Source organism: Taudactylus pleione, unplaced genomic scaffold (assembly GCF_031769625.1).
Source record: "Taudactylus pleione unplaced genomic scaffold, aTauple2 ptg000188l, whole genome shotgun sequence".
NCBI lineage: Eukaryota > Metazoa > Chordata > Amphibia > Anura > Myobatrachidae > Taudactylus > Taudactylus pleione.
In genome coordinates this window covers 2,229,459-2,256,032 of record NW_028284590.1, presented here as the reverse complement: position 1 = coordinate 2,256,032, position 26,574 = coordinate 2,229,459, and the positions used below count along the sequence as shown (strand labels likewise).

General features: G+C 42.5%; 1 protein-coding gene across 1 annotated transcript in view; it reads right to left on the bottom strand.

Moving 5' to 3' along the window:
• The window catches only part of ITPRID2 (ITPR interacting domain containing 2), a 76,270-nt gene extending 53,801 nt beyond the window's left edge, over positions 1–22,469 (bottom strand). Inside the window, exons 1-5 of the mRNA XM_088476359.1 lie at positions 22,170–22,469; positions 21,851–22,047; positions 16,440–16,485; positions 5,098–5,153; positions 2,820–2,876 (exon numbers count right to left, since the gene is read on the bottom strand). Of these exons, the coding sequence (XP_088332485.1) occupies positions 2,820–2,876; positions 5,098–5,153; positions 16,440–16,485; positions 21,851–22,016 (325 nt within the window). The 5' untranslated portion in view covers positions 22,017–22,047; positions 22,170–22,469. The remainder of the gene's footprint in view (positions 1–2,819; positions 2,877–5,097; positions 5,154–16,439; positions 16,486–21,850; positions 22,048–22,169) is intronic.
• Between the last annotated feature and the right edge of the window lie 4,105 nt (positions 22,470–26,574).

Sequence of the window (26,574 nt, the reverse complement as noted above, 5' to 3'; positions counted from 1 at the left end):
AATTTACATTATTCGCTGGCAAGGGCTCGGTTCACAATACTTTCTAAATGCCCAACCTGTCAGATTTGTAGATACATGCCACTTATAAAATTCTTTTACAGATCTGTAACAATTAGCAGCAGCTGTCGCATCATTCACGGGACAGGTCTTAAATCCCTAATCGTCTGCTTTTGTTTCAGAAATAAATCCGGTTATTGATTTAACAAACATTAAATTCCTTCTTACAGGATAATGCATAGCATGCACACATTAATCTACTTTAACACTGTTAATAACTTACATGTCAATACACGCGTGCTTTTCACTGGCCCTGCATATGTAAACCGCGTTCATTTAAAAAAAAAAAACTATATATGGAAGTATTTAAAGAGTATAGTAACCATGTCGCAAAGCTCGGGTCCAAACACAATGCAGAGAAAGAACTACCAAATTGGTGACGCAAAGATCAAATTCTAAGAAATTCTAAACAGCTTGGAAGAATACAAATGGTAAACTGGGAGCCACAGAACAGAATATAAACTCCAGTACAAACAGAATTTAAACAAAATATTTGATTCTCCCCCCAGGAATAGATATAAAATATTTCATCTACAACACAATTTCCATACGCCCGACACCGTGGTCCCTGGCCTATGGTTTCCAGCAAAATAGGCTAGCACAGGGGTAGCCAACCTCGGTCCTCGAGAGCTACAGTTCACGTTTTCCAGATCACCTAGCTGGTGCACAGATGTATTCATTACTCACTTTTGAAAAGATCCACAGGTGGAGCTAATTATTTCACTTGTGATTCTGTGAGGAGACCTGGAAAACATGCACTGTTGGTAGCTCTCGAGGGCCAGGGTTGGCTACCCCTGGGCTAGCATCACCGTACTACTAAAACATTAAATAGCATCTTGTAGGCAAAAAAAAGTGTCCACTCTGAAATTAGTATCAAACCCACATTTTGTTAATTCTGTTTTGTTGAGTACAGACAGTTATGCGCATTTTGTTTTTCCAGGGTAAAGTCCATAACCTTAGAAGTGCTGCACAAGTGGTTTAGTAGATCCGTATCTCATCACTGCCATACATACGCTTCCATTCCCACAATGCAGTTAGTAAGGGTAACGCTGGCACTTCAGGTCACCTTTAGCTGCCTGACCGACTACAAGCACTTGCAGAGTAAGGAAAAAGAAATGGGTACCAGTGTCCAAGGGGATTAGTCACAAAAGCAATCTCCCTGAAGAAGGCAAAGTGTCTATTCGCTTCAAAGTTCCAGTTTACGCTCATACAGCGCGGTGTGGTCTAAAAAAAAGCAACTGAAAACTGGCATTTAAAATGAGGATAGAAGAATTATTAAGATCAGTCACATACACCTGTATAACTTAAACGGTGTGGCACCCATGAGGTTGCTAGGACGTTAAGTCCGCACACAAAAGGAACAAAAATTGACAGATCTGGTTCTTGTGCTAATATACACAAACCAAACAGCCTCGAAGATGAATCGTCCATTACAACACAGCAAATCTGCAAAGGCTTTCCTAGCTCCTTACAGCTCTATGCTACGTCCAAGCTTGCAGCAACTTGCAGTATTTAGGCAGTCTGTAGTATCTCAGGCACGCTAGGAGTACACTTGCTGTCTATTAGGGTTGTAGCACGTCTAAACCAGTGGTTCTCAAACTTGGTCCTCAGGACCCCACACAGGTCACATTTTCCAGGTCACCCAGCAGGTGCACAGGTGTATTCATTACTCGCTGACACATTTTACAAGCCACAGGTGGAGCTAATTATTTCACCTGTGATTCTGTGAGGAGACCTGGAAAACATGCACTGTTTGGGGTCCTGAGCACAGAGTTTGAGAACCTGTGGTCTAAACCAACCCGACGCACTAAAAACATACGTATTCAGTCTAGAAATACAAAGCAGACAAGTGATTCATTAGGGCAGGCGAGTAGAGTGACAGTCAATAAAAGTATAAATAAATGCATTAAATTCAGATGTAGTTACTGATGAGCAACACTTATTTGCTTCACATAAAACGCTTCCTGCGACACATATTTTTCACAATTTATTCGAAGTTAAAAAACAAATCTAGGTCAACCATAGGACAGTTGTGTGCAAGTTATAGATCAGTCTTAAAAATATCCAATCAGACACTAGCAGTGAAGAACCGCAGACTTTCAAAAGAAAGTTCCAATAAATACATTTAGCTGAAGCAGAGCCTAGAGTCACTAACACATGACATTGATAGCTACAGTAGTTTAGGTCCCCTAATAATCCCACCACTCCATGTATCTCCTCACAAACTATACAGCAGTTTCGCATAGGCTGCAAGTGTGTTCTGGGCACATATCACAAAAGGGTAAATTACATTAACCGTGAGCACAACATGCAAGTCTGTACAGGAGGGAGGATTTCATACTATAAAAGGTTAAAGCTATTAACAAGTCCAGCGTGTTGTGTATGACTATGTCATGTAGTGCAATTTACGCCCTTACAGGTTACACAAAACAAGGAATATTCCACGGTAAATTATAGCTACCTCATACAAATGTAATATGATGAACTTTAATGCAATCTGCAAGTCATGTACAAAAATATATATTTTTATTATTATTTAAAGCGCAACTGCAAAGACCTGTTCTGTGTCTCGTTCCAGAAAACGAGACACCACTCTCACGGTGACAGTTCTGAGGACTACACTGCTCCAGTCAATAGAAGTCCTGATAAACATTCCTTTGAAGCTTACAATGGTGGCATCAACATTCTGAAAGCCTACCTAGTAGTATGTACAGTCAGTACCCCATTTCAGTAACTACTGGGTAAGTAGGCATCATACTGACCTTCTGCTCCGAGGGACAAGTCATCTTCAAAGCTGCAGCCATTTTTTAAAACCATTCCTAGGAGTGAAAAAAAGCCCAAAGTGATCACCCGGTCAGAAGTGCCACATGTTTTTCTTGTTACTGTATCAGATGCCTGCAGCGTACTGAAGGTCAGTGTTCAGCTAAACTAAGCATAGTTCAAACAAGACCAGGAAAAAAAAAAAAACCTGACTGTTCATGCAACATCTTTCACTTCCGTATTGCAAAGCTCAAGTGTAAAGAGAAAAAAAAAAAAAAAACTTTCAAATGTATAATCCTGTCTTACTTTTAGTGTACTTCTATGTGAAAATGGCTAGGAAAATTAAACAGGTGTGGCAATTTTCAAATCATATGAAGTGTGCTCAGCTATCAGCATTCAGCTATGGAAAAAAAAGGGAATTTCCCCTATAATATGTGTTCTCGCACCTAGATTTAAACGCTTTAAGGTTTTCTCAGAGACTTAATTTCTGCCAGGTGAATAATATCTGGCAGAATAAATGTAACTATGTACACAGTTTGTTTATACCGCCTGATTAAGACAAGCAAAACACACATACATAATAGCAAGGAGGGTTATATAAAGACGCTAACAGTATTTAAATGAAGGTGAATACATTTTGGGGTAAGCACAGAGAATGTAGAGGGAGAATTATAGTAAACTATTATAGTGAATACGATCAGTCGCAGGGGTGTCTAATACCCCTTTTACAGCAGAGCAAAAACCTGGGTTTTTGCTGGGTCTACCCGGGTCGGAGCTCAGTGTAAAAGGGTCCCTGAAAAATAACCCAGGTCTAGTGACCCTAAAATCCAACCCAGGTACTGTAGCTACCAGGGTCGGACCCAGAATGGACCTGGGTAACGGTGCAGTGTAAACAGCGCAACCCGGGTTATCCGACCTGGGTCATGCCTAAAATTAGCTCATTGGTGGCTGTGGAGCAGTCACCTCCCCCTTTTTATGACCTCACAAGTTTAGTAGGGCCGACACAGGTTCAATGTGAATGGGGCTGACCAGAGAATAATCCAGATCGGTGGTGCAGTATAAACGGTATCTGACCTGGGTTGGAACCATGTCTGAAAACCCAGGTCGGACCCAGGTTTTTGGTGGAAGAGAGGTATTAGAGTTCTCTTTTAGGATTCAAGTAATTGGGGCAATCACTAGCGGAGTACAGCGTTCATAAGAGATGAACCATTCCAATAGTGACAGATGCGACAATAAGAGGTGTACTTCATGAAATGCTACTATTATTTGGTGGCACATAACAGGTATACACGTCACTATAGGCATGTGCACCAACAGTCTGCCTTATGCAATCCTACTTTGGTTCTTTTACATCTGCCTTGGCAACCCCACCTATCATCAATTGCCACCTCTGTTCACCCATGCCATCCTCAATAATTTCTGTATAGCATGACTACCACATTCTTTAGCGATAACACCCTTCAACATATTTCTTCTCATCACATCCCCTTTCCACACCACCCCCCTCATTTACCGATCACCCCACCCTCCGTTCCATCTCTCCGGTCACTGGAGATGAAGCCATCACACACCTCCTCATCCACCTCTCCCAGTCTCCTCGATCTGGTCACCTTTAAACTCCTCCCATCACTTTCCCCCTCTAGTGGCAGTTTGTCGGATGCGTTTTGCCATACAGGATCGGCAAGCCACGTCCACCTACACACCTCATACCCCATAGAGGTGTTCAGGAAAACCTGCGATGCCGAGGTACCCTTAATTGGCCTATATGGGCGCAGCAGGTCTTCAAGGCGACATCCCCAGCAATTGAACTCCCTCCTGGAAGATGCAATTCCTTTCACTGGGAATAGCAAATGGGGATTTATTCCAACGTAGCTTACCACAGAGCATCAGTTTAGTATTTGGCATCTCTGTAATACTTTTAGCAAGAGGTCACCAATGTCTTGTTCATTAGTAAAAGAAAAAGAAAACTACAGCAGAATTGTCCTGGGACGGGGAAAGTCGTCCAGAGAAACAGTTTATCGTAACTTATGAATAAGCTGCTTATTATAAATTTCTTTTGCAAAGTGAGCTTGGGTAGAAAGCGGGGACTTTTTATATTCTTTGCACAAGATACAATAATCTAGACTGCAGTATTGATCAGGATGTGGGATACTCTACACCTGTTCTAGAGTTTTAAAACTAGTTCAAATATACCAAATCGCTTTGTACAAGACACTGTACAAACAGTTTCCTCTAAGTGCCTTGTCATTAGACTTATCTAGCAGCAAGCAGATCTCTTACCCTTCGGAAAGCCGAGTAGGTTGTTCTGATCATCCAGGGAAGCTCCCAGTGGTGTCCTGAAATCCACAAGATTAACCAAGTTTAGTTTGTCTCATACTCCAGAAAATGCTTTCAGATCCTTCATTTGTCACACATACTAAACGTGTGATAAAAGGGGGTGGAGGACCCATCGTTCTCTTAAAACAATCCACGTTGTTAAAGGCAAGAAAAAAAAAAAAAAAAACTTAAAATGTTTGAGCACCGTGTGGGAAGCAACACACAAAACATACATCCGTGTAAATGAGAATCTGCGCAAACTCTGAAGTTACGGAACGATTTTCAATCCCATTGGTAGGTTTACTTCGTTCTGTAATGGGTTAAGTCAACCAGCTTATCCTGTAGCAATATTTACATTGTTTTATACTACTGGCCCTTAATTGAAACATAACCAACATTACTTTCCAGATGATTGAATGTCCTGGAATTTGACCATTGAAAAATTCCTCCTGCTTAAGAAATAGAAGTGCAAACGGCAATGGTCTGAGACATCAGACAACCCACAATGTGCCTAACAAGGAGAGATCAGATCTGCTTAGCGAGGAGCAGAGGATCTCCTGCCAAGTCCGAGCTTTATCTGACTGACATTTTGTGACATTCGTCATCAGGCCTTAAACCCACTGGTTTTTCTTTTCTTGCATTTACCAGCGTTTTTATGGCCAAATTTTAGAAATGACTATTCCCAAACAGTGTTCCATTAACATGCATTGACCTCCCAAAAAAGCATTGCGGGCACAACAGACAACCTACAAAGACTTAAAGAGAAAAAAAAAAAACTGCAAAACAAAAAGCATGCCAGTGGTACAAGGTGTTCTCATGACATTGCCCTAACATTCTGAGAAACTAAGAAACCAGCTATTACTACCTATAAGGACAACGTAAGGAAGCTCACTACACTGAAATTCTGCAGCACAACTGCAAAATAAATATATATATATATATATATATATATATATATATACACACACACACACACATATACACTCAAATGTTTGTTTACTGTCCGTGTATATAATACACACAGTTATATCTAATAGATATATCTATCTATATACATACACACATTTATTATCTCTGCATCAGTCAATGTTTCTTCTGAACAGATGTACAGTGCAAAAAATTGAATACATTACAATTTACAGAAGGTATCCTGAGGAAGAGTGTGTGTGTGTGTGTGTGTGTGTGTGTGTGAATTCTGAAGCACCTAGGTTTAATAATTAGTTGTTTTATTAGAGGGGGAGGGTAATAAAAAGCTTGTAAAACATAGAAATAAATTTATACATATTTTAGTGCTCCTTGCATTCCTCCAACAGCTGAGAAACCAGACCTGATTTTCATTTATTACAGTACCTTATATGCTATGGTTATAGAAAGTTATAACTGTACAGGTAGATCAGCTGCAAATGAAAAGCCACAGGGAAGTGCAAGCTGCAGCAAGTTTGCAGACAACAGAACAACTGGTCAAGTTATGGTGTGTTGACATACTGTTCTAGAGAAGTTTCCATAGAAATTTCTTAGAACTAGCCATAGATAGACCACTCCCTTTTTGTTTTATGTAACACGTATGTGGTATGAAAACTATGGGGTCTATTTACTAAGCTGTGTTAGGAGATAAAGTGAAAAGTGATAAGGTGCCAGCCAATCAACTACCATTTTTCAAACACAGCCTGTGAAATGGCAGTTAGGAGCTGATTGGCTGGTAGCTTATCAGCATTCACTTTATCTCCTAACGCAGCTTAACAGTAATCCCAGTTCACTGAAAAGAGCAAAGTAAAGACTACTAACTTTTTCAAAACAATACACAAGAACAGCTGTGCGGCAACTATAGCAGAAGGGGTTGGGATGAAGTTAAAAAAAAAACACAAAAACACAAGAATAATTATGATCCTAGTAATACGGGCAGGGAAACTTGAAATTGGCAATCTAGTGGACCAACAGACCTGAAATTCAATTCATGTGGTCCAAAACGGAGAAAAGATAGACCTAAGCCTTAAACTCTTTAATGCAGTGTATATCACTACGATTAAGCATAACAGAAGAAAAAATAAAAAATTACATCATAGATTGTTGACGGATGCTTACAACGGACACATGCCAATCATATATTCGGACTAGTCACTAGAATTTCACGGTGGAACTAGCCGCTTAAAGCAGCAAAGTGCTGGCAAAACAATCTTCAACTTTCACTTTTGCTTTACCGGTTCGTGGTTTTGGCCATGGTAAGATTAGGGATAGTACCATCACCAAAAAAGCATTACAAGAGTAATAAACACAGCTGCAATTCATACAACTGATCTTCATTTAACGAACAGGTTAAGTCTACTGGTTATACACTGAATATTGATCTACCTTTTACGGCTATCTAATGGGTGTCTGGCCAGTCGCACTCAGTCAGTGCCCAGTCTGCTATAATGTTCTACTGGCCCCTCAGAACAGACGCTGCACAACAGCTGGAATTCATACAATGGAGCTTAACTTGGTACACCTAAATTAAGAAAGGTAATTAATGTTTTGAACTTTAGTTAATGGCTAACAGACCTATGCCTCACTGAGGACTGCTCTCTCCTTGTTCTGCAATATTTCATAATCATGGTTTGGTAATCTTCAGTTGTGCAATACTGGACAGCTATTGCTCATTGTTTCAGCAGAATCTCTATTATAAAGTGTGCTAAATAAAAAATAAATTAAAAAAAGGGACCTAAAACATAGCTGTTCGGAAGTCTTACTAAAATATGATCGAGAAATAGTGATGCAAACTAAGCCACACAAGTAACATGGGGTTGGGTATGGGATCCGGCGGTTGGGATGCCGCTGGTCAGAATCCAGACACCCTTTGGTAAGTAAGGCAAGACTAACCCTAACCCTTACCCTTCCCCGATGCCCAACCCCAACCTCCCCCTTGCCAGTTCCTAACCGCCCGCCTTCGTGCCTAACCCTAACCTCCCCCTGCCCGGTGCCTAAGCCTAACCCTCCCCATAACCCCCGATACTTACCTTCGGTATGCCAGCGGTCGGGATTCTGGTGCTGGTGCTGGGATGCGGACTACATCCCATTATATGAACAAGTAGATTTATCAATGGAATTAAAACATTGTAGGGGCAACATCTAAACATCTTCCCCACCAATAACACAGCATGTGATAATCAGAAGGCCGTAGTGCCTTAGTGTAATAGCCCTCTTGACAAGCTCTGCAGCATTAACATTCGATAATGAAGAAGATAGTATGGTACTAGTGTAAACAAACTGTTAATGACTACGAAAAATATACAAATAAACAGCATCGGCGGCATGTGCAAGTACACAGTTCTGAAGATTTAACATCTTCAATTCAGTCTGGATGGGATGTGGTTAGATTTTTTTTTCTCTCCGTTAGGGAGGGGAGGGGGGGGGGGGTGGAGCTAGGAGATATCAAGCCTTCACCGTGAGATTGCATAAAATTTTATCTATTTCTTTTTTTAAAAAAATCAAAAACAGATTTGTCTGATTTAAATCAGATTTATTTGGATTTAAAAAAGGATTTTTTATTAAAACTTTTTTGTAAGTAAACAGTTTAAATCAAATAAATTTGTTATTTATTTATTTTTTTTAAATCCAATTTCATGCAACCCTGCCTTCAAGAGACACAACCTGTAGAAGTTGCCCATACCGGCCAATCGGCTTCTAACTGTCATTTTATAAGCAATGCTAAAAAAAAAAAAAAAAATTCAGTTATAAGCTGATTAGTTGCAATAGGCAAATTCTTAACTTTATCGCTCTCGAATGTTTGATTCATCTCCCACCTAAAGGGCTTATGCAGGGCTGTACACGAGTTCACTTTATGGACTGATCTTGCAATTTTGTGCAATGCGCATTCTCCATAGTAAAGTTTACGCATCTTCGGACAATTCAGAGCTTGGACGCATTTCCATTTGCTTGCCAATTATAGGGCCGGTTCAAGCGCGCACTTATAAAGGAAGACCACTATGAAACCAAGCCTATGAATGTGCAGTCACATCGATCGATGCGTGCAACTAAGCACATGGATGTGTTTCCATCAAAGTGTGGGGAGAAACAGAAAAGTCAATTTACAACAGCTGTAGAACACAGAACTTCAAATGTTACACCCTAAGTGCACTTGTTATCTCGCTACCCTGGACAAAGTGACGTGGAAACAAAGAGAGTTAAGAGAAAATGCACATAAAATGGACATGAACAGTGGCGGCTCCAGAGCAGTCCAAAATTCAAATAGGGGAGCCACACCAACTTCCAGTGAGTCCCAGCCAACTATGTTTGGCAGCGTTTGAAATGGCAGTTGGTGTGGCTCCCCCATTTGATTGTTGGACTGCACTGCAGCCCCACCACTGGACATGAACTTTTCCCAGCTCACTCGGCCTGTTTCCCATCACTTAAACATGGCTCCCTCGCTCTGACAATGCCTACACTGAGCCCTCTCCTACAGGGGTTATTTCCTTAAAGATTTAGAGTCTGCTACCTCCTACTGTCCCCTAATAGCACCTTCCATGCTATAACCCGCCCCACTGGAGCCCTCGTCATTATAATTTACTCTTCTATATATTGCTGCCATAGATCTGCACAGTGGGTCCACTTCATAATTCCTTCGCCTCTCACACTTTACTAGTCTTTTCCCACTCGCGGGACACTCCGGCACGTGTGTGGGGAAGGCACATTGCAGGCTGTTTTAGCGCTGCTAAAAGGGCAGGGCGCATTTTCCCCCTTTAAAATTGGCCAGGGCACGTCGCCCAGCTAAAAACAGTCTAGTGGAAACACTACTTTCCTCCAACCCAGTGATTCTAAACTGCAACCATCAAGTAACCCCAACACATTTTCAGGATTTCTATCTGTGGAAGCAGGTGGGACAATTATTGATCCAGAAAAATGGATTAACTCACCTGTGCATAATTAAAGAAATCCACAAAACACCATCTATTGGGTGTACTTAAGGACTGGAGTTGAGAACTCCTGCTCTAACCTATACACTCAGTCAGCGACTTCAACATCCCAAATGACATCGCAATTAGCACTCATGTCACTAAACTGCTGTCCCTCACTTCCTCCTATGGTCTATCACAATAGAGCGCTTCTCTCACCAAACATGACACACACTATCAAACTGGTTTTCTCCCACCTATGTGACATCTCAATTTCTAATTCTGCTTTCTCACTCTCTGGTCACAGCCTTCTATCCCCCTCTCCAACACTGCCTTCTACAACCTCCTAACCCAATCACATGGTACTGCAGCTCCTAAATGCATTGACCTTAGACTAGAGGTTCCCAAACGTGGTCCTCAATGCTCCCCCAACAGTTCAGGTTTTATAGATATCCATGGTTGAGCACAGATGGTCAAATCAAATTGACGAGGTACTAATTAAGTCACATGTGCTCAACTATGGATCTCTCCAAATTCTGAATTGTTGGGGAGCCTTGAGGACCGCGTTTTGGAACCTCTGCCTTAAGGACTATTCTCTGTAGGACGTGAACCTCACATCTACCCCACTTCTTCCCTTTCATGCCCCGAGGACATAGTCTTGTTCCACAATTCCACTCCCACTGCAGCACTAAACGAGGCAGCTCCCATCACCACACACCACCTACGACCACCAATCCCCAACCATGGCATCTCCTACAGTCATACCATTTGTTGCCAAAAAAAAAAAAGCTTCCATACAGGTAAACGCCATTGGCAGAAATCATGCTCCAACACGGACTTCCTGCGCTACTACTTTGCCACACACTCTTGGCAAGCAATCCTACATAAGATCATTCAGACTGCACTGTCAGAACCAACCCATCATCAGCTATTCCTCTGTCTAGCCATGCCATCCTCCCCCTCTTCTTATTGCCTAGGACTGCCACTTTCTTTTAATAAACCGACATCATTCACCAAGATGATATCTCCTCATTGCATAACTCTTCTCACCCTCCAAACATCTGACGTCCTCTGTTCCCCCTTGTAACTGTAGACAAGGTACTCACATTCCTCTCCTCCCTCTCTACCTGTCTCAATTCAGTTCCCTCTCAACCCCTCTTTCACCTTCCCTACAACTTCAAACATGCAAACAATTTAGTGTTAATTCTAGCACCCTGCACCTGTCGCAACCTGTGCAGTCCTTCCTTCCTGCCTGGGGTGTCACTATCTGCTCTGGTGCTTCTAGCACACTCAGCTGATGCAACAAACTGCTAAGATACAGACCAGAGTGTGCTAGAAGCACCAGAGGGCCACTCTTGGCAGGAAAGAGGAACTGCATGTTTTCTGACAGGTGAAGGGTGCTAGGATGAACACTACCCATCATCCCAATCCTTAAGAAACCCTCTCAACATTAACTTTCTCCAGTTACCACCACATCCCTATCTTCACCTTTACCTCTAAAACTACTTGACTTATTAGTGTTGGATCATCTAACCCACTTTCTCTCTGTTCACTCTACAAACAGGCTTCTGCCTTCTCCACGTTATGGAATAACGTGATCAACAACCTGCACATGGATAAGACTAAGGGCCTTTTCTCTATTCGCATGCTCCTCAACCTCTCCGCTGCTTTTGACCGTCAACAAGCATCTTCTCCTCTAATCCTTTCCCACCTTAGGCCTTTTCCACAATGTCCTCTCAGTTTTATTCCTACCTTTCTCAAAACTCCTTCAGGGTCTGACATTTTTCAAAATCCCCCAATCTTATCTGTTGGGGTTCAAAAAGGCTCAGTTTATGGCCCCTGCTCTTATTACTAAACTCCTTCTCTTTGAGAACCCATATGCTCATTTGGCCTCCAATACCAATTCTCCTGCCTTAAATGCCTCTCAGCCATCTCCACCTGATGCAAAGTTAAAGGAAGAATGGGGAATAGAATCTGGCACAGTGATAAAACGGTGATCTAGAATATGAAATCAATGGAAAGTCCAACACAACAGTCATGCACAGTGACATCACACCATAATTGAAATATCAACACCAAAACAATATTAGTAGCAGCATAACTATAGTGAACTTAACAGATATGAATAAGGACCAGGAGCAAAATGATTGAAAGCAGCACAACAAGGGGGGGGGGAAGCCATAATGGAGGCAAAGTTTATAGTCATGCAAGGTCAATCTAAACCTGAAAAAGAATCTGACGATTTAGGAATAGTACGAGCAGACAAAAACTACTCAGGTGCTTATAGAGACCATTGAGTGCCCCACCCAGGACTCCACCAATAAAAAGGTAATAACACAAGCAATAATCTGAGACTTCCACTCATCTACACCAAATCCATGCTGGACCTACTAGAAAAAGCTCCAGTCGTGTAGGGAAAATGGCAGGAGTGTGCGAAAAAGCACGAACTAGGTATCGTTAAGAGATTTTAGAAAAAATAAAAAAATAAAAATATACATAATATTATATAATATATATATATCTCTATATATATATATATTATATCTATCACACATACTTTTTTTTTTTTTAAGGCAATTGTAAAAATACATTGCATAAAAACACTCCCTAAGAGATAAATAAGCGGTTTGATTTACACTTTGTACTACTAGCGGTTTATGCCAATTAATGGGTTTATGACATTATTGTCAATTTTTTGAAAAGAACCACCCTAAATATTATTCCTTATGTGGTCAAAAAAACTAGAGGATATTCCATTATGCTATGAGATAGCTCAGAGTCTTTGAATGGCAATAAATAAAACTATCCACCACCACACACATACTCCACTGTATAGTTTACATCGGTAAATAAAAGGAAGTTATTCCTCTGGGAAAGCACCCAAAATCTATAAACTGGTGAAGAGGAAGAACTATGTGGTCATGAAGTGTTTAGTGTCTGTCCTTGACATGAGAGAGACAGTACAATAGTTTTTGGTTTTGTTTTTTTTAGTACTCACACAAGTTTTACAGACCAGTCATTTGCTGGGTCACTAACCATCTTGTCTGGGTTCTCTTTCCCTCTCCCTCTCTATCAGTCTTATCCTAATCTCTGGCTCTGCAGTGGATGGGCAAAAGGTGGATAGTACCTGGGGATGGAACTGCCCGACGATGATCACACACGTCAGAACAGACGTTCATGACATTATATAATAGAGAATGTCTAATTTATAAACACACCAATTCACAGGTTTGATGACTTAATTTACACAAATTTAGTGGATTTAACCTTCTACCCTCATTCTACTTTACTCTGGTCTCACCTTCCAACCCAACATCTGGAGACTCTTCAGGGTATCATTGCTGCAACGAAGTTTTAGAGTAAAAACAAATTCCTGACATGCGGTAGAGTAAAGTCTTTAGCCACTAAGGCCCCCATTTACTAACGAGTTTTATCACCAAAACGAGTGATACATTTCACAGTGTATGATAAAGGGTGCTCCAGCCAATCAGCTCCCAACTATCATTTTTCTTACAGTTGACAGTTGGGAGGTGATTGGCTGGAGCACCATTTATCATACACAGTGAAATGTATCACTCGTTCTGGTGATAAAACTAGTGAGTAAATGAGGCCCTAGGTTTGAAGCCTCTGTAATGTGTAACCCCAGGACTACTGCAGTCTCGTAAATAGAACATTTAATACTTCGATGCGACACATTGCTCTTATTTGTGTACTTGTATTTTTTATTTCTTGTAAAGAAAAACTCAATAAAAACACTTGATCAAAACATATATATTTTGAGGTGTGTGGGGGGCGGGGGCAACTTGAACGCACACCAATCACCCCTTGCATCAAAGTTCAACAACCCAGATTTTCTAGGCACCATGGCCTCTTACCCCTTTACAATATAGCGGGTGGGATACGTGCATTCTGTTTCCCATCTGGTCAATGCCACAAGTAAACGCTCACACATTTGTGAAAGCCTCGGACAAATTTGAGGTCTTAAGATCTTATCCTATGGCAGGTCCAATATTAGTTATTTACCGCAGCTAAAAATGCCATTTAATTATAAAGCCCGTGATAAGTAAACAGGGGTCTCATGGGAATTTATGCAGATGTCAGTTTGCAGTCCCTGAGCAGGTGAAAAGTAGGGAAAAATCTTCACTTTTAGGTATAAAATGTCGGGACTCATGGCCTGAAGTGGGTGGCGTTACACTAGCGACAGTTAGTGCCTCAGCAGATGGGCTTAATACTGGGACATCAGTTCTACATCAGGGTTTCCTCGGAATTGGATTGGGACAACACGCTTGACAATTCCCCCTCCCAAACTCATTTCTTCCTTCCATTCTTCCATAGACTTTTACCATCTAGCATGTTAACTGAACTATTCTTGAATATTGTCCAATACCCCACTATTTGATGGGGCTTTCAAAATTCCATCTTTGTCAAAAATGTTCTTCTAGTGAGAATTCTTAGTCTATGGGACTGTCCCATAGTTAGGTGCTGCTGGTTACAGGTACCCAACTATGCTACTACTCAACTAGTGAATGATGTCCCATTTGGCCCTGAGCGGGCAGTGTTGGGGCCTTCTCTGAAAGCCAAAGATAAACTAGGGGCAGTAAGATATTACTTTCAGCAATCAGTGCAGCTGGTAAAGAAAAATAAAAAATTCTTAATTGGATTAAAAAAGGAGTCTCCCTCTTTGTCTCATTTCATATATTTAGATTGGACTGAATCAAGATGTTATGGGAAATACGCACAGGCTTCGAAGTCGGGAAGTTACACTTCTGCGGCCAACAGGTATCAAAATCATAAGAGTTTACAACCTACCTCTTGGTATGAGCTCAGAGTGCCCGTGACCCTCAAATTTCTCTAGGTAACTTTGAATGGAGTCTAGGTTGTCCCCCCCCCCCCCAACCACACTTACTGCACCTCCCCCTGGGCAAACTTGACTTTTTGTTAATGTTCTTGTTATGTACATGTTAGTGGTGAGTTTTCCGCTTATTGCACGTCTTATATTTTCCTCTGTTAACCGGACATGTCTGCACATGCTATTATTCATCGAAACATTTTTTTTTATATATCTTTACACTAATGTAATTCTGTATTGTTGCAACACAAAGCATTTAAAAAAATAAAATAAAAAATATTAATTAAAAATTAATATTTCAGTAAGGAAGCAGTTGTGGTCTTTACTGATCACCACCAAAATATCTTACTTCAAAATTTGAAAATGCGGTAACAACCCTAAGGGCCTTACACTGCTACAGTATGCAAACAGGCTACATTTAAAAGTGCAAAAACATTTTTGGATTTTCTGTTGCTCATCAAGATAGAGGGCCAATAATTTCAGATTTATTTTTTTTTACCTGATTGCCAGTCTACCACTAATAAAACTATATACACATATCTTCCAAATATTGCTAAACCAAAATACACAACATTTTCACAGAACTACCACCTACTACATGAATAAAATCACTCACATATCATTGTTAAGTGAGGAAAGAATCGGTATGAAATACTGCTGGCCCCCTGGCCGGCAGTTCGATTCCCGGTAGCGCCTGGCCGACAAAAGCAGAGTTCCCGGAAGTAGAGGCCCGACAGCGCTGGAAGTCCCGATCGTCGTTAAGGTAAGTATAAACTAACCTAACCCCCTAACCCTCTTTAGGGCTGCCTAACCCCCCTCTTCCCTGCCGCCTAAACCTAAGTCCCCCGGGGGGGTGCCTACCCCCAAGTCCCCCCCGGGGGTGCGTAACCTTAACCCTCCCTCCGCCTAGCCCTAACCCTCCCGGGGGGGGGTGCCTAACCCTAAGTCCCCCCCCGGGTGCCCTAAACCTAACCCTCCCCCCCACGCGGCTGTCCGCTCGCGGCGCATGGCATCCCTTCGATCAGGATGACGGGCACCGGTGTCGGGAAAATGACAGTCATCTACAAATAGACGCCTGTCATTTAACCCCCGCCGGGATAAGGCAGTCGGTAAGTCGGCTGTCGGGATTAAGACAGCCGGTTTCCCAATTGCATCCCGTGAGGGGAGAGAGAATAACATTTTCAATGTCCCTTGAACAATGTGCATGATAAATAAATAAATGCAATATTCTGATGTCATAATCCACCTCTCTGGAGTGACACCTTCCACCAGCCTTAAACTCTAATGTATACCATGCATAAACACAGAGGGCGGGAGGCAAAGATAATACAATCATTTTGCAGATTTTAACACCCTCAAAACTTTTGGAAAAAATAGGGATTCCTGACAGGCACACTGATTATGTGAAGTTTCTGTGTGTTCCAATAAACTTCCTTTGTTGGTTGCAGCTTAAGAATAGTGAGTCATGCAATATCCAAAGACTTATTTTCCTAGGAAATGGGAAGTCAAAACAATCTGGACCGTGTGAAAAAAATAATCCAGATTTTTTATTTTATTTTTTTTTTTATTTAAGAGAAAAACAGCCTTACCTACAGTCATTCAGCCATATCGCAATCTTTTCATTGGGTATATTTCCTGTAAGAAGATAATATTTAAATTAGCATGTTGCACATGGTAAGAGATCAGTAAAGCATGGCTCTACAGCCTATAAAATACTGGCAATTATTGAATCTACATTTCCAAGAACCTGGTATAAAGTCTGTCCTTACTGACTAGCCTAATGGCCTGTACACACTAGACGATACGTAGTCAGATCCGGCCGGATCGAAGGACAAATAGGGCACATTGTCTAGTGTATACCCTCAATGTCACTGTCGATGCTCGCGCATTGCCAGTGACATCGTCCATCGGACCCGCATGCTGGTCCGACGGGCAACATAGTCAGCGAGGGCCATGCTGCCAAATGCAGGATGGCCCCCGCTGCCACGCCGTCGCTTCCAACATCGGCAAGCGTGTATGCACTTGCCGATGCCGCGACCCCCGCCAAACGATATGACGGCTGGGTACACATCGTTGAATGTGTACCCGGCATAAGCATCATCTTAGAAAATAACTTCTATTTTAACAATAAGATAAGCAGGTCCTTGGATCAGTGACAGATTTAAATTTACAGTCAAGTTCAGAGAGCTCCTTAGGGTCTTTGCCAACTGGCATCAAAAAAATATATAGGAATTAAACAAAAAAACATATGTGCTCAAATGAGAGTCCCGCACCAGCACCCTTCAACCCCAACTGACATGGTGTCTCAGGTACTTAATCCAATGGTCCCCAATGCTTGCAGAGACATTGCTCATTAGTTCCCGGATTTATCAAGGTCCATGTCACACTGGAAAGCTTGTAATCGATAAGCACCAATTGTTCACAAATGTAACTTTCTACAGAGCATGCTGGTGTTATACAAGTGTTAGTAAATACACATGTGCACTGTGGTTTTAAATGAGTCCATCTTCAATATAAACCAGGGGTTCCCAAATTCTGCCATTACAGTCCACGGTTTAAGGATATCCATGCTTGGTGACTTAATTAGTACCTCAGTCATTTGGATTTAACCATCTGGACTCAAGCAAGGATATCCTTAAAACGTGGACTGTAATGGCAGAGTTTGGGAACCTCTGAAATAAACAGTCAGATCTATGCGGTAAGAAGGGTTTCCACATTTTGAAACATCGTCTGTAGTTTTTCCCACAAGTAGGGAGATCACCAACATTACCTACACAGTGATTGGGAGATATAAAAGGGCCAGACTGGAGACCTGAAGTCACAGTGTGCAGGTAGGCACTATCTGTGTGCAGTTTGTATGTTCTCCTTGTGTATGTTTTGCTTTTCCACAACAGTCAGAAACATGGCGTTCGGGCACCTCAGTCCAGGAGGAAAAAATAAAAAATAAGTCACTGCTGAAGGTGTTCTATGGGTGGTGAAACAGATGTGGGGCTCCCTAAAGTCAGTAACCCCTATAAAATTTAGTGTGTCAATGCCAGTTAGCGTGAGTGACTTGACACCCTGCTTCTGTTGCGCTCCCCAGCATTCCCCAACTTACGTGCTTCTAGAAGCACTTAAGTTGGTGAATTGCATGACTCCAGGACCTCCTTCCAGTGATTGAACGAAAACGTGTCAAACACACACACACACATTATATATATATATATATAATTTATTTTTATTTTATTTTTTTAATTAGCAGAAGACACCCAAACTGACCCAGGACCTTGCTTCATTACACATGAGCTCAGGGATATGCCTCCGTAAGGGGGATTCAATTGTATTCTCATGCAGGATTCCTGTCTAAAGTAATGGGGCAATGTTCAATTGTTTGTGCTGATGGGCCTGAGTTAATGGGCGCCCATTCCTTATCAGGCAAGTCGTGCCCAAATACACCAAGTTTAGACGAGTAAAGTGGTAAATTCCGTGTAAAGTACTGGGTACGCTGCGTCTGGGCAGCCAAAAGCCAGACTTTTCGCAGATTTCGGCTTTCCACCTCAGGAGGGTGCGAGCAAAAATAATGAGCACCAGCGCCACTCGAGACCATTGGCACAAACAATTAAATTGGTCCCGTCACTTTAGATGGGAGCTGTGGGCAGAGCAAAACAGTTGAATCCGCCCAAGTGCGTTTATTTTTTTTAGCCACTTAAACACAACACTGTGCCCCATTCTAAAGCCTAAGAGACATTTTTTCACATTCTTCAGTGGTTAACACCAATTTTTTTTCACGTCACGGATATGAAAGACTCTAGGTACAGTTTAAACAAGTGCCACCCAGATATATCCTGAGCCACATACATCGGTCACATACTTACTGCTGCTGCCCTTCTCGGCTATTTGCAAATATAAATTTCTAGCAGGTTTTTTTTTTGGCGGAACATTCATAATCGTACTGAAATTCACCATTGCTCTTGGCTACACTACGCATGATGCAAGTCTACATACACACTTCTCAAAACTTCGCCATTAGAGTAACATAATTTAGGCTATACGTCACAGGAGAGAAGTTTAAAAAGACCTTAAAAGCCACCAGGACAAGTATTGGACGGCTAACCTGATAAACCAGTACAGCTAGAATTTGTTCTATTGGTCTAAAGAATTTGACCTAATGGTCAAAGGGCAAGACATGTAGTAAAATACTATAATTTGGTCCTACTTTGCCTGTATCGAGGAGATCTAGTTTATTTAAAACACGTTATTAAAGTCACAATATAGATAAAGACAAAATACCTCCCACACAACAACACAACAGTGACCAACGATCAGATATTAATAGACCATGAAAAAAGGATTTTTAAACTACAAAAAATGTCCTAGCAACTTTTAAAAGATTCCCTATGTGCACGCCGTGTGCCAAGTCTGACGCTGCACATGACAAGAAACCATTTGTCACTATTGAATATCACACGTCATGTCGGCGAGAGCCATTCCTTTTACTGTGAATCCCTTTTCTTGAAAGAACAGTGCAGGGAAGATGGAAATCACTGGTTCACCCTACACAGTTTTAGCACTTTACTGAAAGCACCTATAAGAGGAATGTTCTACTCCAATAATTCATCTGACCTTCAAGAACAGTTAATCTAAAGATTTTCAGATAATCTGCATATATAGTTAAAATTAAGCTACTTACGCAAGACTTAATTGCTATTTCACACAAGACATGACTTCGGGTGCAACAATAAACAAGCATGTCACTTCAGCGTCATCGGGAGCTGAAGAGGAGGGGGAACCCGGTAAAGTCACCGTTAGCAACACTATAATTATTGGAAAAAGGGTACACACAAAAATAAATTGTAAATACTAAAAGCCTCAAGTCCCTCACAAGTGGATCGTAAATAAGCAGTCGCCAATCAATCACATATCCAGCACTGACCTGCTCTGTCCTACGTTTCTGAAGTAAATAAGATAAAACAAATTAAAACAGGGCATTATTAAAAGGTCCTTCGGGAGTGTTTAAAGCAGATGTTCAGTCCTCAAGGCACCCTAATGGTCCTGGTGTTAATGATAGCCATGGTTTAGCACAGATGGGGAAATCAAAAGACTGAAGCACTAATTAAGTAATCTGGGCCAAAGCATGGTTATCCTTAAAACCTGGAGCGTTAGGGTGCCTTGAGGAAAGATTGGGAACCTCTGGTTTAAAGACTAAATAGCCATAGAGGGGAAAAAAAAAAGTTGAGATTTTGTTTTGCCATTGAGAAATATAACTCCAGGTGAAGGCTACAGATTACTGTTACATAACTGCCCAGAAGGATTATCATTGTAACCGTACATTTCTGTCCCTACTGGAAGTCACTAAGCCTTTTCATGGTCAAACTATTAGCTGATGACACAAAACCCAGACATACCATGTGATTAGATACTATGCCACATTTAACGGATAAGTCACACTAATCACAAAGCTAGCATTTCTGTCCCATGTACAGTGGATGTACGTAAATGGATTACAGGTTCACGAGTAAAAAAAGGTACACAACATACTCACTTGGAGGAGGAGATTTGGGGTTAAAATTTCACAGGTCAGAAAGCAGGAACACCAGTGAGTATACAGCTAGCCACGTAAAGTTAGTTATGCACATACCAAAACTTAGCATTCATTACATTTCAAGTTATTCACAATTTGCACTGACTCACATTCTAGTCTGAACATGCTGCAATCTACTTCCGTACACTTTGCCTCACTGACCTTATTACACCGATGTCTGGCAGACGGATATACAGTACTGCTGTATTACACTAGCGTTGTGCAAGCTTCCAGGTAAGCACATGCTACTGCACAGTTCTACAAAGTACAACCCTCTACAAAAACTGCAACACCAGTGTAAGCACCAGTGGTTCAATTATTAAGGGCCAAACATGGGACAGATTCTGAGCTTGACTGGTCTGTATGTGACAAACCTGTACAGTCAGCTGGGCTGTATGAAGGTTCTCTGCACAGCGGGTAGCTGTCATTTCAATGACAGGCAAATGGCACAACCATACACTGTATTGATTGGGGTAAACTTGTACGAGATCTCGTACAAAAATAGAGTGAAAAAATGGAGGAAAATGATCTTTATGAAACTTTGGATTCTATTTATCAAACCAATTCTGTCCTTAAAACACCCTGAAACAAAGTTTTAAGCCGCGTATCCACTAGCAGATACCAGCACGACAGTACGATTACGACATCATAATCGTACCATCGTTCCCCTTCCCCCTGCAGTGTAGGCACATCAATCATCTCTGAACATGGGCAATCGGTCGTTATCGGCAGATTGACCAGCATGTTCAGTAGATGACTGATGTCGGAAACTACCAGCGGGAGCATGCATCGCTGCTCGTCTGACATAATAGGGCCCGATTACACGAGTACAATGTCGTAATCGTGCAATCGCTCAGTAGCATCGCGTACTGGATACGCGGCTTAACACAGATTTAGCAAGGATACTAGAGATCACTCCTGCATTGAAAGCAACAGCATACACCGTAGCCATCCGTATAATGTTCTATGGGCACAGCTATTTAACAAGCTCCCAAAATCTTAGCTTTTCAGAGCACGACTGTGGAAACCGACACCCTCTTTGGATAAGAGCCCCGAAATACCCCTGAAAATAATTGTCACGATATACGACGATAAGGAATGTTAGTTGTGGGGGGGGGGAGGCGTATCACAGTGACCACTATCTGTATCTTTTTAGGGATATGTCTTCTGACTACAAAAAATAAAATAAAATAAGCTAAGTAAAAAGTTTTTAAAAGTACTGTAATTAAAAAAGAAGTTTTGCTTTTTCAGAACTAGAAGTTCTTCACCTGATCAGTCTCTTATAGGACGCTAAGGACAGAGCCATGAGCAGAAAGAGGAAGTATTGGGGGCTACTGGTTTCCTGATCGTCGCTCCAACCCTGTCTGTGCTGACAACACATAATAATGAATCTATAACTGTAGGAGAGCTTGTTACATTGCTTAGTGACTTAGGACTGACCTGAGCCCTCTCCCAGCTGCACAGCCGCAGAAATCTGGGTCGCTTCCGCTGAAACATCCTCTGCAGCCTCCGATGCTTGCCAGGAATCCCTACTCTTCGCCCAGGCCTTCCTCCTCTTGGTCACTATTGCCCTGGTCTGAGCCTCCTCCAGGGCAGTGTCATCCATGTTCTCTCTCGCCTTCTAGCACTGAAGCAACCTGCAGAGATTACCAGAAGAGACCCATCAGAGCGTCTACCCTCCCTCCTCCTCGTCCTGATCGGCGGAAGTAAGAGCCAACAAAGTTATCAGATGGTGCACAGGGCTCCTCCGCATACTCACATGCCAGTTACTCCATTAAACGTCAGTTGGGGAATGAGTGGTCTCCCAGATGATACTCATTCAGTGCCCGACCGAGCGCGTTTCTGCTGCTCCTGCTGCTGCTTCTTCCCTCTGCTCGTCGCCGCCCCCTCTTTTATTTTACCACCGCGTCCTAGGACTTGTTACACTGTAGCAACTTTTTTTTTTGTACGTAGCGATCACGGACAGAAAGGAAACTCCCGCGCAGGCGCTTATTGTCAGGCTTATGTTAAAGCAACACCTGAAAGAGGAGGAGATAGATATTTAGGGACCATCCCCCCTTCACCGAATGTTAAAACAGGGGTCACTCACTCACACCAGGAATGTACATCCACAGGCAGCGTTCTGAATCTGATCTTATAACTTTCTAAAGAGCTAGGGATAGGAATGGCCATCTACCATCGATTATTAATAATCATCGATGGTTTATGGACGATGTCGAATGCTTTTGCCATCGATGGGGGAGAACCAAATGGTTTCCGTCCATCGATGTCTAAGCATAGCCGAATGTTTTTTTTTTCTTTTTACAAGGTGCCGGGATTCGGAGCATAGCTCCGCTCCCCGGCACCCGTGAAGCCCCGCCCTCAGGTTCTGATTGGCTCACGGGCCAGTCAGTCACAAATCAGGGATGACCATCGTTTGGTGAAACCATCGATGGTCATCCATTGAACAGTTTGTTGCCATCGATGGCCATCCCTAGCTAGGGATTTTTACCTCAGCAAACTCCAGCAAATGTGAAAGCCCCAGTGTCAGGGTGTATTTAATTAGGGCGTTTGAAGGAAAGAAAAAACATCTGGGTATTAATTGAAACCAGGTTGTGTTCGTTATCTGCATCGCACACACCTAATGACCATCAGTTTTAGCAAATAATAAGTTAATGAATAGTTGGGTTTTTATTGTGTACACTGTGAGTCATTTTTTGCTTTACTTGGGAATTCCATGTAGTTTCTTTTCTTTTAAATCAAGGGACCCAACCACCTACAATGAAGCCTTTGTTTTTATTAAACCATTAGGTCATCCGCAAGAAAATCTGATAGGACTCCTTTATTTGCAAAAAAACAAATATATTGGTCATGACTGTATCAGTGTTTGATGCAATATAGGGCCGTATTCAATCAGCTTCGCGTCGGTAAAAAAGTTCCTCCTACCCGATACCTACATAGCGTGTTTTGGACGCGAAGACTTATCGTGCGCATCCCCGCTTTTCGCCCTATTCAATTACTAACCAGGCGAAACCGGCAATTGGCGAATGCAGAACAGGCGGAAAGTACTGTCAGAATAGGGGAAATCAGTCTGATCACCCCAACAAGATGCACTAACACTGGGGATCAATATAGAAGTGTTCCAATAGCCCTAATAAAACTATTTGGGGTACTGAAGTTGTTTTAAAATCCTTGTTATTATTGTCCTTATAAAAGTGGTGAAGAATGGCATTAAGCAGTATTTTTTTGAGAAAAAAGTAGTCTTGTCAAATCTGGGGTACTTCAAAATGGGTGCTAGTATCTTTTAAAGTCTCTAAAGTGAAGTTTAAAAAAAACATACATACACCTGCAATCCTAAAAACACCTGACCCATCCTTGCAGACCCCCTAAGAAGGCTATTTTGTATGCTTGTTCCCCCACTTTGTACTTTTTCACCCCCAAAAATAAAAAGTACTTTTTTGGGGTGTTCTAATGGTTTTCCTTCGGATTTTTGACCCAGTTAACCATTGGGGAGCTGTCCCAAGGATTCTGAGTGGATTCCCCACATTTGCACCCCAAAATAAAACTTTTGCACTTCATTTCACCTGCTATTCTTATGCAAATCTTTTTCGAGTATTACATTGCATTGACTTTCCGCGTAGGCGAAAACCAGCTGTAATTGAATTTGGAGATTAGTTCCGACCACGTGAAAAGCCGCGATCGGCGATACGGAAAGCAGAAAACGGCTTTTCGCTTCTAATTGAATATGGCCCATAGTGAAATAAGTTAAAAATGTTAAGACCCATAAGGCCTTTATTAATGAGTTTGATGTTAATCCCATCCTCAGCTGGGCCATTGTGCTACACACTGCTATTTACTAAAGTGAGAGTTTTTAGAAATGGAGATGTTGCAAATATTTCTGAAGACTCTTACGACACATGCATTACACATATACGCACAAAGGCGCTGTAGCGATTGAGATGGACCGCGTCAGAAATGTTGTTGAAAAGTCATCTTCTCAAATACCATATCTCTGAGAAGATGGCGCTTGGCACAGAAGGGAGGGGAGAAGCCACGGCACAGAGAAGGTGGGGTGCTGCACATGCAGGGCTATCTTACCGTATGGGCACAGTGGGCGGCTGCCCCGGGCCCCATGATTCTAGAGGCATTCGAGCAGGAGTGGCCCAGATCAGGGGGCATCTACATGGAGTGTGCAACTGCTTCTTCCTTCGTGCATGGGGCAGCCGACTGAGAGGCAGCCAGAGAAAGATGCTCCCCAGCCACTCTGATTGTGAATTACACACAATTACAGTGGCCAGGCAGCATTCTCTACCTGCCTCCAGGTAATACGATCCTGTATCCGATGGACAGATAGTCCCAGCTTAGCCGTTGAAAACTAAGGGTTATACCCATCAATTGGCCCCTGAAACACTGCAGTTTATGAAAACATAGCTGCCCTGCAGTAGTGGTCATAACTACGAATCTGGGTGGCGCTGGCAAAGTGAAGCTCTAGACCAGATAAACTCGTACATCATGATGTTATGGACGCTGCACTTTGGGGGCACAACATCATGGAGACTCTGTGGAGTCCTGAGCCAGGAGTTCAGAATTAAAGACAAGGTTGGGGTAATTGCGAAGAGCCTTCCCTGGTGCGGTGCCATGAAAAATGCATTTTGGACAACTGATAGTTATAGCCCTGGTTCGCCCTGGCCATCTTCAACTCATTGTCATGTTCCTCAAACCATTCCTGACCAATATTTGCTGTATGGTACCTGGCATTATTCTGCCATTGCCATCAGGGAATACCATTGCCATGAAGGGGTGTACTTGGTCTTGTTGTACTTGCTACTCGGGTGGTACATGTCAGAGTAACATCCACATGAATAGCAGAACATTGCCCAAAGCATCAGACTGCCTGCACGGGCTTGCCTTCTTTCCATAGTGTATCCTGGTGCCATCACTTCCCGGCCGTCCACATGATATACAGTATAAGAAGACGTGATTCATCAGACCAGGCCACCTTCCTCCATGGTCCATTTCTGATGCTCATGGGACCGACTTCAAGAGTTAACTATTCACTTACTACCTAATATAACAAACCACGTGACAGGTGCCATTGTCAGTGGTTTCAATGTTATGGCTGATTCGTGTATCTCACTGGATAACGGAAATTACCTGGGCAAAATGATGAGAATAACCCTTCACCAGTGGCGTCACAAGGCGGGTGCGGGCCGCTCCAGGGTGGTCACCCACCGAGGGGTGACAGCAAAGTGCAGACTCCCCCTCAGTGACAGGAGTGGTTACATGCAGCACTCGGCTCCTGACACAGCGAGGGAGCCGACACTGCAAATACACTGGTCCCAGGGGGCAGTCCGCACCTCTGGGACCCCCTGGACAGGGCCAGATTAACAATGGGGCGGATGGAGCTACAGCTCCAGGCCTCCACATAAAAATAGGCCCATTGTCATGACATGATGTTGACTGGCCATCTGCTGTCCACACGGTCAGCCATAAATCATAAGTAGTAAAATTGTATTTCTATTTATTTCACAAAATTAAGCATTTTTTTTCTTTTACATATTAGGGAGACAGTTGGGCTGAGAGTATAGGGGTGTACACGCCTACATGGCACTGGCCACACCCACACAGCACTGGTCACACCTCCTCTGCTTCTCATAAAAGGCCCTTGGTCATTTTCAGCTCCAGGCCCATGTGGCCCTCAATCCGGCCCTGCCCCTGGAGAGACTAAAGTGGAGGACTCAGACAACACAGCCATGCCCCCTATCCAAGAGGACACGCCCCCTACCGTGAGGCCATGCCCTCTTTTAACCAGCGCGCACACACTCCTCTAGTGACCGCACCGGGTCTCACCCAGTGGAGGGATGCCACTGCCCTTCACGACTATAAAATAACTTAATATAAGTATAACAGCTGTTGTAAAAGACAGTCTATGTATCACTGCCAGGATTATTTTACTTTACAATGGAATTGTACATCTAATAATTGGGAAGCACAGTGGCACAATGGTCAGCTTGCTGCCTCACCACACTAAGGCCCTGATTCAGAGCGCTCGCTCTGAATCAGGGCCCACCTCCATTAAAATGGAGCATCCTCCTGGACGCTCGTATAGCTGTGGGTCACCACTCACAGCATATACGAGCGTCCAACAAGATGGTCGCGATGGTCTTGACCATCGCGACCATCGG